General features: G+C 45.2%; 1 protein-coding gene and 1 long non-coding RNA gene across 3 annotated transcripts in view; one reads left to right on the top strand and one right to left on the bottom strand.

The window, feature by feature from the left end:
• LOC128581317 (putative tetratricopeptide repeat protein 41) overlaps positions 1–12,881 on the bottom strand; it is a 96,201-nt gene that overhangs the window by 29,042 nt on the left and 54,278 nt on the right. The window contains exon 10 of the mRNA XM_053583966.1: positions 5,337–5,476. Coding sequence (XP_053439941.1) covers positions 5,337–5,476 — 140 coding nt within the window. The remainder of the gene's footprint in view (positions 1–5,336; positions 5,477–12,881) is intronic.
• The window catches only part of LOC128581318 (uncharacterized), a 53,728-nt gene continuing 52,401 nt past the window's right edge, over positions 11,555–12,881 (top strand). For both annotated transcript variants that reach the window (XR_008378793.1, XR_008378794.1), the window contains exon 1: positions 11,555–11,696. This is a non-coding gene — a long non-coding RNA (uncharacterized LOC128581318). The remainder of the gene's footprint in view (positions 11,697–12,881) is intronic.

The following is a 12,881-nucleotide window of genomic DNA, read 5'->3' as shown; positions in this document are numbered from 1 at the left end:
AGGATTGACTGAACCTGCTCCCTGGTGTGAATTTAAAGACTTGGGGTCTTTCTACTCTCCTGCACCTACTGAAAGTGTTCTCCCACATCAAATTGGCCTTCTGTAGCTTGACCCAAGATTTTCAATAGGGATCTTGCAACAGGTTGTATTTGCTCTGAGATACTGATATCCTCAGCTCTGAAGGCAGCTAGGCATGGTGTGGAATTCCTAGGTCTGTGGATCTTTCACACATCTTTAAAAGCATCCCCTCTCAACAACTATTGTATATCTCATCCCTGAGCTTATACTCCCCTTCCTCAACCTCACAAATGCCCTCTATTCTGAGATCAAATCTATACAGAGATCAAATCTATCCTGAAAGATGGCCTTCAAATATTGTTTAGGATTAGGGTTGATGGAGTAGCTCAGGGCAATGGACATTCCACAATGTCAGAGATTCCCTCTTTTTATTTCATTGCTTGACCTTGCCTGACCTCCATTTTCTACACTACCACTTGGTCTAAATGGCTATTCCATCTCCAGCTATCATGTTCACAATCCAACCAGCAGGAAAGAAAAAAGGTACTACGGACTAAATGTTTGTGTCCCCCTGGAATTCTTGTTGAAATTCTAGCCCCCAATGTGATGGTATAAGAAGGTGGAGCCTTCAGGAGTGATTACATCATGAGGGTGGATCCCTCATAAGAGGGATTAGTGCCCTTCTTAGATATCCCAGTGAGCTAGCTAGCTCCTTCCACCATGTGAGGGGTAGTGGAGAAGGCACCGTCAACTGCGATGAGGGCCCTCACCAGATACCAAATCTCCCAGTGCCTTGGTTTGGGATGTGACAGCCTCCAGAACTGTGAGAAATAAATGTTTGCTATTTAAGTTGCCCAGTCCATGGTGTTTGTTATGGCAGCCTGAACAGACTAAGACAAGAAGAGAAGAACGGCACACCTTTTACATCACAGAAGCTTCTCAAAAGTTATCCACCTCACTTCCACTGCAAACTATCTAGCTTCAATGAAAGCTGGAAATGTATCTTTCCAAACAGCCAGTTGCTATGGGGAGGAAATATTATTTATCACAAATGAAAGGAGGCATCGATATTGAGAGCTGCTGCTATTATTTCATTTACCCTCATCTTTTTTTACCCTCATCTTTAAAATTTCAATTAGCAGTGTTTGCACTCTTTTTTCCTCATACCTTTCCGAGAGTAGGGGATGCCAAATCCCTTTTTTTTTTTTTTTTTGAGACAGAGTCTCACTATGTTGCCCTGGGTAGAGACCATGGTGTCACAGCTCACAGCAACCTCAAACTCTTCAGCTTAAATGATTCTCTTGCCTCAGCCTCCCAAGTAGCTGAGACTATAGCACCTGCCACAATGCCCAAGCTATTTTTTTGTTGTTGTTGTTGTTGTTGTCATTGTTGTTTAGCAGGTCCAGGCCCGGTTCAAACCCGCCAGCCTTGGTGTATATGGCCGGTGCCCTAACCATTAAGCATGGGAGCCGAGCCCCAAAGCTCCTTCTTAAGGACCCACCGCCTTCTTAAGTCCCTACCTCTCAGAGTCCTGCCCACCTGGCCCCTCACACAATCCCTGCCAACATTTCCAATCTCCCCCCTCCCTGGTTCATTTCCTGCTCCATGCAAACACATGTATCCTGGGTCAAACTTGACCTAAACTTGGTCCTTCCTTGATTGTTCATTTTTCTCCTTTCACTGACAACATTCTCAAACAGGTATCAGCATGTGCTTCTTCTCCATCCCTTTACCACACAGTCCCCTCTTATGGCCCCACATTTCAGCTCCTCCCACACTCCCCTTGCCGCCTCAGTGATTACCAGATGCCCTGACTTGCCAGACCTGGGGGCCTTTTTCAGTCCTCATTTGTCCAGGCCAAACTTCAAGGCAGCATCTGATGCTGTTAGCCACTCCCTCCTTGATATGAATAAAACTAAGATATCCTGATTCTCCTTCACTCTCTCCCGCCTTCACAAGTCCTGCTTTTACTTTTCCCCTTCCAAATACCAGCAATTCCGCTCAAATTGAATCCTGTTGTTGTTGAGAGACCCAGTTTCCTCTCGTGGTTTCTGCATGCACCTATATATGTAGACACCTCTCTCATTTCTCCCCAGATTTCCAATCCTACCTGTCCCAGAGCTGGCTTGATACTCCACTTGGATATTTTTCCTGAACTGCAAACTCCGAATGTCTAAAATTTATCCTCTTCATCTCCAAATCCACCTTCCTCTCCAGATCTCCCCTCTCTTGCCAACCAGGCTCAGATTCTCAGAGCTTCTTTGATTTCTCCCTGTGTCTCAGCCACTGTCAGCCTGAGAGTGAGGCTGAAGCCCTGGGCACAGGGAGCCAAGAACTGCTCAACACCCCCAGGCCACAGCAGTCCCACCACCTCTGAGTCCCACTACCCACACTGCAGGTCATGCTAACCAGCATGGTCAGCTTCCTCCGAGTGAGCACGTGTCTTTTATTCCCCTCCACCTACCCCAGACTATTTATTCCTTGAGGGCAGAGACTCACAATCCAAGCATGGAGCTCTGAGCTACACAGGCATGCAGTAAACACATGCTGATGGTATTCATGGTGATTGTGAGACACAAATACAGTTTCGTTCTTAGCTCAAGGGTTTGTACTAGCCACCACCTATGGAGCACTGACCAGGCATGAGCTCCCTGGATCCTGACAGCCACCCCAGCAAGTAGGGCTTAGCACTTCCCTATTACAACTGGCAAAACCAAAGCTCAGTGAGGTTAAATCAATCACCCAAGCTCACATGGATGAGGAGTAGGAGAGTGAAGGGGCCCAAGCCGACCCGGCCTATTTGCAGAACACTGCTCTGCATGCCTTCCTGACCAAGGAGCCTCTGCTGGACGCATACGCAGAAGACTCTTCACCAACGCACCGTCTGGTTTTCCTGCTTCTTGATACACCTCCTGTGAAACACTGAGGGCAGAGTAATGAAACCACTTTGTAATAAACATACGGTCTACCTTGGGGGCGCTCAAGCTTAGTGCTGTGGCATTGGGAGCAGGACCCCCCTGTGCTGTGGGAGTTGTTTGTGCACTACAGGATTTTAGCAGCATCACTGGCCTCTACCCACGAGATGCCAGCGGCAACTCTTCCCTCAAATTGTGTGACAACCAAAAATGTCTCCGGCATTGCCAAATGTCCTCTAAGGGGAAAAACTGGCCCCTGGTTGAGAAGCTTCTCATTAAATTTTAAAACTTCCTTTTTTGAAGAAAGCACAAGATCATGTACAGAATGTATATATCATAAATAACAAGCTCTTCCCCCTCAAGAATGTTAGGCACATATTTCAAAGAAATTGTTATTGCCCCAAAATAGCTATAAACGTCTCTTTTGGAAGTGCCTTCAGAGCCTGCAAAGACTCATGGTGGCTAGTCTCAAAGAACCATTGCAAAAATATTTTGAAGGTAGAATCATATAAGATGGATGCCTCTGGAGGGAGCACTCTGAAATTCTCTTTGGATGCCTGAACACCTGCGTGCCTCCTCCCACGCCAGCCTTGTCCCTTCACGACCACGTATTTCTCAGCTTTTGCTTCAGGACTGAGGTACTGCAGGGCTGGCAGTGACTTCTGGCTAGACAGGGAGCTCTACTGGGCCAGAAACTGGCCGGCTCATTTGCTGCTATCTCCCCAACGCCCCACACAGTGCTCGGGCCAGGCAAGGCCTCAATAAATGTTAGCTGAGTGAATGAATGAAGGACAGAGTGAACGACTGCTATCCGGTATTCGGTGATTACCGAATAAAATAACTGGTGCTTCCCAGATAGGTCAATGTCAGCAATAGAAGCTATAACCCAGTTACAACCTAAGAATAGAGGGAAGAGGGAAAGGGAGGGGAGGGAGAGGGGAGGTGGGTAGAGGGAGGGAGATTGGTGGGACTACACCTGCGGTGCATCTTACAAGGGTATATGTGAAACTTGGTAAATGTGGAATGTAAGTGTCTTGGCACAGTAACTGAGAGAATGCCAGGAAGGCTATGTTAACCAGTGTGATGAAAGTGTGTCAAACGGTCTGTAAAGCTAGTGTATGATGCCCCATGATCATATCAATGTACACAGCTATGATTTAATAAAAAAAGAAAATGTGGACCTCATGAAAAAAAACAAATTGATATGGAAGAAAAATTCCACACTCATAACAGGAAACCCCAAAATGAATGGACTCTACTCCCTGAAAGAGGAGTGTTTGAATCAAATACGTTTCCTTATATTTCTAACCTAGGCCTTGATTCCTTTATAACCCAAAGAGAGTAATGACAATGTAGCTACCAGCACTTAAGAGCTCACTAAGAACCAAATATTGTGTGAAGTGCTTTATGCACTTTCTTACTTGACTGTGTTAACAGCCCCCTGAGCTAGATTCTAGAATCCTCGAAAATGAGAACTCATTGAGGCACAATTAAAATTCTCACCATCATCACACAAGCAGAATGGGGCAAAGGTGGGACTAAAATCTGGGTCAGTCTGAAAACAGCCTATCTCTGTTCACTACTGCATGCTACCTTGTAAGGACATGGAGGAATGTCCAAGTTCAAATTGTTTTACTGACTCATTCGTCTCATTTATTAAGCACCCACAGGCTTATAATATGCCAAGGAGGAACAAAATTTGGCAAATAAACATGGCCTCTGCCACACAGGCACTTGCAACGTTGAGGCTCATAAATCTCCTTAGATAGAAATTCCTCTCTATGAAGTCATATGTTGATGGGGGCAGGGGCAATGTTTTCTGAAAATTTGAAGGTCTTCGTTTTAAAATAAAAATCGCTTTGTTTTGGATTTTACCACCATAAGTCACAAATTCCACTGAAATAAGTAAAAATTTATCTTTAAAAAAATAGCAGTTAAATGTTATCACAAGCATACTTATGCAATAAGTGAAGATTTCGTTGTATTCAGCAAAGCCAAAAGTTCAGATTTCAAGAAAAGCAAATCAATCTAGGGACAAGATAATCAATCAACCTTATTGAACATTTTTATGAAAGTTATAACCAAGCCTTTGGTCAATCTTTTATTAATTCATTTCAATCTACCACTGTTTTTCCTTTTTTGCTTTATGAACATTCTTTTTTTCCCCCTTTGAACATGACACTTCTCAGCATTCATTCATCCCATGATTCCTATCTGTTTACTTCTTGTTGTCATGAACGTACAAGTTCGGGGCATAGTTTAAAATCATAGCTTCCTCAGTGATAAACAGAATCAACTGATTCCTCTATAGGACTAAGTTATAAAGAAACAAAGGTAATATAGCTGAAAATATCTAGCACAAAAGAGAAAAAAAGAATGATTTAAAATTTATTCTCACTTTACCTGCATTAACATGTCCTCAACAATCAAGAATAGCTCTTCCGCTTCATTGGTCTTGCCCAGAAGCTTCAAAAAACTTGCGATAAAGAACAGTAATCGGCATTTGTCAGTGGCAGTGACCTCAAAAAGTCTGCATTCCAGCGCTAGAATGGAAAGAAAGGAAATAATCCTAAAGCATAAGTGGAAAGGAAAGCAAGGTGCCCATGACTTAATCTTGATAGAGAAGCTTAAATACATCATCCATAGTATGAAAAACAGGGCGGCGCCTGTGGCTCAGTGAGTAGGGCGCCGGCCCCATATACTGAGGGTGGCGGGTTCAAACCCAGCCCCGGCCAAACTGCAACAACAACAACAACAAAAAAAAAATAGCCAGGCGTTGTGGCAGGCGCCTGTAGTCCCAGCTACTCGGGAGGCTGAGGCAGGAGAATCGCCTAAGCCCAGGAGTTGGAGGTTGCTGTGAGCTGTGTGACTCCACGGCACTCTACCGAGGGCAATAAAGTGAAACTCTGTCTCTACAAAAAAAAAAAAAGAAAAACAAATGCTTTTACACAATCTTTGTATGTAAATTTTGAAAACCAGAGAGTCAAAAAAGAGTATTTATGTAGCTCCATCCATGTATTGCTGTCATTTGTATTTGGGGATTATTTTCAGGCAACAAGAAAAAGGTATCTAAATTTCTGACACCATTCTGCCCTCTGTTGCAACTATCTTAAATTGCTGAATTTAACAGAAAGGAAATGTTAAAAGACCAAAATAGAGAGTCATACCTGGTGTGTACGTGTACGTGTGTATGTGTGTGTATGGCGCTAAACCTTACTCAAATTAAAACTTGAATTTTTCCTTTTTCTGAGGCAGGGTATCCCTCTGTTTCACAGGCTATAGAGCAGCAGTGTCATCATAGCTCACTCCTGGGTGCAGCAATCCTCCTGCCTTAGCCTCCTGAGTAGCTGGGACTACAGGTGCACACAACCACACCTGGCTAATTTTTTTATTTTTTGCAGAGACAGGGTTTTACTATGTTGTCCGGGCTGGTCTTGAACTCCTGAGCTCAAGCAACCCTCCCACCTCAGCCTCCCAGAGTGCTAGGATTATAGGCATGAGCCACTGTGTTGGCCTTATTTTCAAACATAAGGACCCAGTTAGTTAAACACATAGTGCTGGCCAGGCACAGTGGCTCATGTCAGTAATCCCAGCACTCTGGGAGGCCCAGGCAGGTAGATTGCTTGAGCTCAGGAGTTTGAGACCAGCCTGAGCAGGAGTGAGACCCCCATCTCTATTAAAAATGAAAAACTGAAATAAGAGGATCTCTTGAGTCCATGAGTTTGAGGTTGCTGTGAACTATGATGCCACAGCACTCTACCAAGGGTGGTGACAAAGTGAAACCTCTGTTTCAAAAAAATAAAAAATTAAGATAAAAAAAAAAACAAGCACATGGTGCTGCAAAGTCCTCATCCTCACAATCTCCTTTTCATACATTCCAGTGCGTCTACATTTATTTGTTACAGATCAAGTTACTGCATCTAGTTTGACACAAATACAGTCATTGTTCCTTTGTTTTTGCTTGAGGCCACCTCAACTTCGAACATCCCCCTGCTTTCTTTCTGCTGCTTTTCTGGGGATCACATTCCTGCACAGGGTAAATGTGCAGTGAGCACCTACTGTGCGCCAGGCAGCATTCTAGGCTACGAGCTACCTACAACAGCAGCTGCAGCTGCAGCCCTCAGCACTGCAGTGAGGCCAGAAGCCATGGAGCTTTGAGTCAGAGGGCAAACAATAAAACAGAGTCGAGAGCACGCGCTGAGGCCCAGCTTCCACGATGATTGCTCACAGTGGCTATTCAAGCAAAGGGGCCTGCACTGGGAAAGAGAATGGAGGGGAAGAACCAGGAGAAAAAGAGCTCAGGACTGAAAGCAGCTGCTCAGAGCAGACGAAAGAAGGCAGTTTAGAACAGCTGGGCGATGGGCTCCTGTTGGTTCTAGAGTCCTGTCAAGGGCTCAGGTTGGAATGGACGATGCCATCACTGCGTTTAATACTCAACTCTCTCTCATGCTCCAAGAAACGCTCATTCATACCCTACCTCCTACCCTACCACATCCTCACATTCACTTGCTCAGCACCAGCATATAGTTCAAAGAAATGAGAAGGTAATTTATTTATTTATTTTTTTGAGCAGGAGTCTTGTTCTTTTGTTCAGACTAGAGTGCAGTGGCATCAGCATAGCTCCCTGCCACCTCAAGCTCCTGGGCTCCGGCAATCCTCTTGTCTCAGGCTCCTAAGTGGTTGGGATTATAGGCATATGCTATCACACCTGGCTAATTTTTTTTTTTTTTTTTTTTTTTTTTTTGGCCGGGGCTGGGTTTGAACCCGCCACCTCCGCCACCTCCGGCATATGGGACAGGCGCCCCACTCCTTGAGCCACAGGTGCCACCCATGGCTAATTTTTTATTAGTCGAGTAGAGGTGGGGTCTTGCTGTTGCTCAGGCTGGCCTCCAACTCCTGAGCTCAAGTGATCCTCTCACCTTGGCCTCCCAGAGTGCTAGGATTACAGGTATGAGCCACCACATCCAGCCCTGAGAAAGCAATTTTTGGCATTATAAAATGAATATGTGTACATTGTAAAAAAACTGGAAAATACAGAAAAGTATGAAGAAAAATTAAAACCACCCATAACTGCATCAAAGATAACCTCTGTTAACATATTACTGTATTGACGCTTGATCTTTTGGATATAACCACACACACACATATTTTATAAAATTAAAATTAGGATCATTCTACACATAATGTTTAACATTTACTTTATTTATTGATTTATTTTTGAAACAGGATCTTACTCTGTTGCCCAAGAGGGAGTGCAGTGATGTCATCATAGCTCATTACAACCTTAAACTCTTTGGCTCAAGTGATCCTCCTGCCTCAGTCTCTTGAGTAGCTAGGACTACAGGCATGCACCACCATGCCTAGCTAATTTTTTTTTTTTTTTTTTTGAGACAAAGTCTCACTCAATGCCTGGGTAGAATGCTATGGTGTCATCGCTCACAGCAACCTCAAACTCTTGGGCTCAGGTGATTCCCTTGCTTCAGCCTCCCAAGACTACAGGTGCCCACCACAACATCAGGCTAGCTTTTCTATTTTTAGTGGAGACTGGGTCTTGCTCTAGCTCAGGGTGGTCTTGAACTCCTGAATTCAGGTGATTCACCTGCCTCAGCCTCCTAGAATGTTAGCACTACAGGCATGAGCCACCATGCCCAGACCCCAGGCTAATTTTTATTTTTTAATTTTTTGTAGAGACGAGGTCTTACTATGTTGCCCAAGCTGGTCTTGAACTCATGACCTCAAGCAATCCTCCTACCTTGGCCTCCCAAAGTCCAAAGTTGGATTATAGGTATGAGCCACTATGCCCAGCCAAAATTCACTTTTTCACTTCCATATTCAACAAATATTCATGCTATCAGTGCTAGAGGTTGGATATATATCAAACACAATATACATGGTTCTTGCTCTCATGGAACTTAAAACTCTATCAAAAACATAACATGAAGATTTTCCTATATTCTTTGAGAACATACAGACTATGACTGGAAATACTGCGTTTTGTAGATTATCATTAGTCAATTTTTCACTATTATAAAATGTTATCTAATGAGGATTATTGGCAAAAATCTTTTTAAGCATCCTTAATTATTTCCTTACAATTTTTAGAAATTGAAAACCACAGTATTACTAAAGACTTTGATATACATTGCCAAATTGCTCCCCAGAAAGATATAAATTCTTTTTTTTTTTTTTTAAGATATAAATTCTTACCTGTAGCATGGAATAGTACTCACTTCCTCACATCTTTACTACTAGTATTATTATTATTTTTAAAAATCATTGCCAATTTGGCACCTAAAAAAATCATCCTACTATTGTTTTAATTTGTACTTCTTTTAGTACTACTCAAACAGAATATTGTAACATTTATTTTTATTTATTTATTTTTGAGACAGAGTCTTGCTACATCACCCTCAGTGGAGTGCCGTGGCGTCACAGCTCACAGCAACCTCAAACTCTTGGACTCAAGTGATTCTCTTTCCTCAGCCTCCCAAGTAGCTGGGACTACAGGCACCTGCCACAATGCCAAGCTATTTTTTGTTTCAGTTGTCATTGTTGGTTAGCTGGCCCAGGCCAGGTTCGAACCTGCCACCCTGGGTGTATGTGGCCGGCACGGTAACCATTGTGCTATAGGCACAGAGCCATATTGTAACATTTATTAACAATTTATACCATGTTTCAGGCTGGGCATGGTGGTTTCCACTTGCAATCCTAGCATTCTGGGAGGCCAAGGTGGGTGGATATCCAGAGCTCAGGAGTTCAAGATTAGCCTGAGTTAAAGCAAGACCCCATCTCTACTAAAAATGGAAAAACTAACCCAGGTTTATGGTAGGCACCTGTAGTCCCTGCTATGCAGGAGGCTGAGACAAGAGGATCACCTGAGCCCAAGAGTTTGAGGTTGCTGTGAGCTATGACACCGTGGCACTCTACCCAGGATGACACCATAAACGCTATCTCAAAAAAAAAAAAAAAGATTTATTTTGTGTTTCATTAACTCTCAGATGCCATTAACTGCAAGATGCATCCCTATTTCAGCAATGTTAAGTTTTGAGAAAGCGTGCATCTTAGAACCAATGAAATCGGGTATTTCTTCTTTAGTGAATTCATTTCTCTGACCAACCATTTACAGAGCACCCTGAGCCCCTGCCATGAGCCTGGCACTGTCCTGGGTCAGCAGATAAAAAATAAGCCCAATCAGACCCAGGCCCCACCCTTTGGGCAGTCAAAATAATGAGAGATACAGACCATCCCATAATTATACAAGTGAATGTAAAATTAAAACTAGGAAAAGAATCATGAAAGAAATGGTGCTACAAGACAGGGAAGATTTCTCCATGGACATGACAATTGAACTGAATAGATAAAGAATAGAAGGTTTTGAGGCAAAATGGGGAGAGAGAATGTGGGAAATTCTGGGTAGACAGAACAGCATATGTGAAGGCTCTAGGGCAGGAACAAAACATGGAGCTTAAAAACTGAAAGGAAGAAAGCAAGGGCATTCGATTCAAGATAACCACGAAGGGGAAAGGAGCAGCACTCCACCATGAACAAGAGAGGAAGGGGCCTCCCCTCAGGGAGCGTGCATTCCAGTGACCCGCAGCACTGGGTGTTGGAGGCAAGGAAGGGAAAGGAGAGATAGAAAAAAGGGTTTTTTCTATTTTTCTCTAAAAGAGGAAGGAAGACACTGTAGGGTAGTAGTAAAAGCTACCCAAAGTATTAAAACACATTAACATGATCAAGAATGACTAGGTATGACATTAGAGTCAGGAAGCCACTCGGAGAAAATGATGCTTCCACTGTATTTGGAGAGCGGGTAAAGGACAGGAAAGGACATAGGAATTCTCCAATGGGAATCTGAGAGATGGTTCCCAGGAGAGAACCAGATTTTGGAGGGAAGTTCATGAGTTCAGTTTTAGATATGTTGGATCTGAGATGTTTTGGAGACAACAGTCAAATGAGAGTTAAATATGCAATTGGACAACGAGGCATCCTGTCTCCAAGTGACCTCGCCATTTGCTTGTACGTTCCACATCTGCGCTTAGTCTCTCTTCTTGTCATTGTCACTGCCCCAAATGCAGCTGCAGCCAGAAATGAATTTTCTTCACCTAGATGTGGTCCAGGGCCCCAGTCAAAAACAAGAATATCAGACCAGGGGCAGTGGCTCGCATGTGTAATTCCAGCACTCTGGGAGGTCCATGGAGGAGGATCGCTGGAGGCCAGGAATTCAATACCAGCCTGAGCAACATAGCAAGACCCCAGTGAGGGGGGAGAGCAGGAGGGAGAGAGGAGAGAGAGAGAAGCAGAGAGGGGGAGGAAGCAAGATAAAAGGAGAGAGAAAGAGGGGGAGGGAGGAGGGGGGGCAGAGAGAGAATCTATAAAGAAGTTGTCCCCTAGTCTCAAAACCCTCTCTACTGGTCATCTATCAGAGAAGCACCTTCCTCAGATGCGTGGCACAAGGAGAAGCAAACCAGGTGGACTGGAAAAGCAGCACCGTAGGAGAAGCAAGTTCAAGACTGAAATGCGCATTATTTTCCGTCAACACAAGAAATTAGGCTTGTTATTCTCCTCGAGCCACCAGGGGGAGCCAAACTTCGCGGCCCGGAGGGAGAAGCAAGCGCCGGGCGCGCCGCCGTCTGCCCCGCGTAGCGACACCGAGAGGGACGCGTCGGCCTCCTCCACTCCCCGTCCAGCTAACGGCCCTGAGGCATCCTTGGAAAACTGATTTTTGAAGGATTTTTTTCCCCAAAGCAGGCAGTAGTCAAAAGTGTAAGTAGCCTATCTCCCAGAGCGGAAGGAGAGAATGAGGAACGAGACCTGAAAGGGAAATTCTGAGTCATTCCCACGCGTGGTCGGACGCTCCCCGGACCCCACGAATCGGGGCTCTTTTTCTAGTTGGCCGCGTCCCCGGGACGCTGAAAAGCCCCTCTCCATCCAATAGCAGGATATGGCTGTGCCTTCCTCAAGCCTCTTCTTCCAGCTGGTGGATTTGGGGAATGGACTTTTGTCCTGCCCCGTTCCCCATCAGCCGGGCGTCCCCGGTGGCGCCTGCTGCCCCAGGCCCTGAACCCCGCACGCCTGCCCCAAGCCCAGCTGGGAGGCTACATGCTGACCCCTCGCTGACTCCCAGCCTCACTGTGGAACACTGTGGATTCTCCTTTAATCTCCCCAACCATTTGTTTGTAACTTTTACTAAAAACGCAGGGTGTGGGAGCCGGGCTCCAACCCAGCACAGAGAAGAAGCAACTCACGGTGGCATAGTCGCCATTTAATTCAGTCAGCTCGGCTGGCATCCATCTTCGCTCTGGTAATTTCTAAGGCTTAGTCCCGGGTCTCCTCTTCGCCGTCTCACCCCTCCTCTGTACCCAGCGCATCCTACTCCCCTGCTTGCCCCGGGAGTTCTGTCCCAGACCTGCCCCTCCTTTCCCTCTCCCTGAGGGCCACTGTTCCTCTCCGGGGCCCCATCCCCCTAACAGGAATGTATCTCTAGCCCCGCTCTCTTTCTCTCAGCCCAGTGACTTTCTCCTCCTGGCTTTGGACAGTGACTCCAACACCATGTGGCTTTGGTCCCCCAAACCCACCTCCTTGGGGCAGTTTCCTGTTTCAGTTAATGGCAGTAGCATCTGCTGGTCATTCAACACAACTTGGGGGTCATCTTGACTCCTCCATCTCCTGCACCCAGCTGAGATTCTATGTGCAAACCTTCTACCTCTTCTTTTAAGCCAGTGTTGCCTGTCACCTGGTTCTTACCCCTAGTGGTTCTCCTTGGAGCCTTGTTTGTCCCTGTCCATTTCATTCTTTACATGGCACCCAAAGTGGACTTTTAAAACCAACCTGTTACCATCTTGCTTAAATCCCTGATGGCTTCCTACTGCTCTGAGGATAAGGGCTGACTCCTTAGCATGACCTCGGGCCCTGGGCTTCTGCCTCTGCAGCCTCAAGACACCCTTCCCT

Source organism: Nycticebus coucang, chromosome 3 (genome assembly GCF_027406575.1).
Source record: "Nycticebus coucang isolate mNycCou1 chromosome 3, mNycCou1.pri, whole genome shotgun sequence".
Classification (NCBI taxonomy): Eukaryota; Metazoa; Chordata; class Mammalia; order Primates; family Lorisidae; genus Nycticebus; species Nycticebus coucang.
This window is presented reverse-complemented; position numbering and strand designations above follow the sequence as displayed.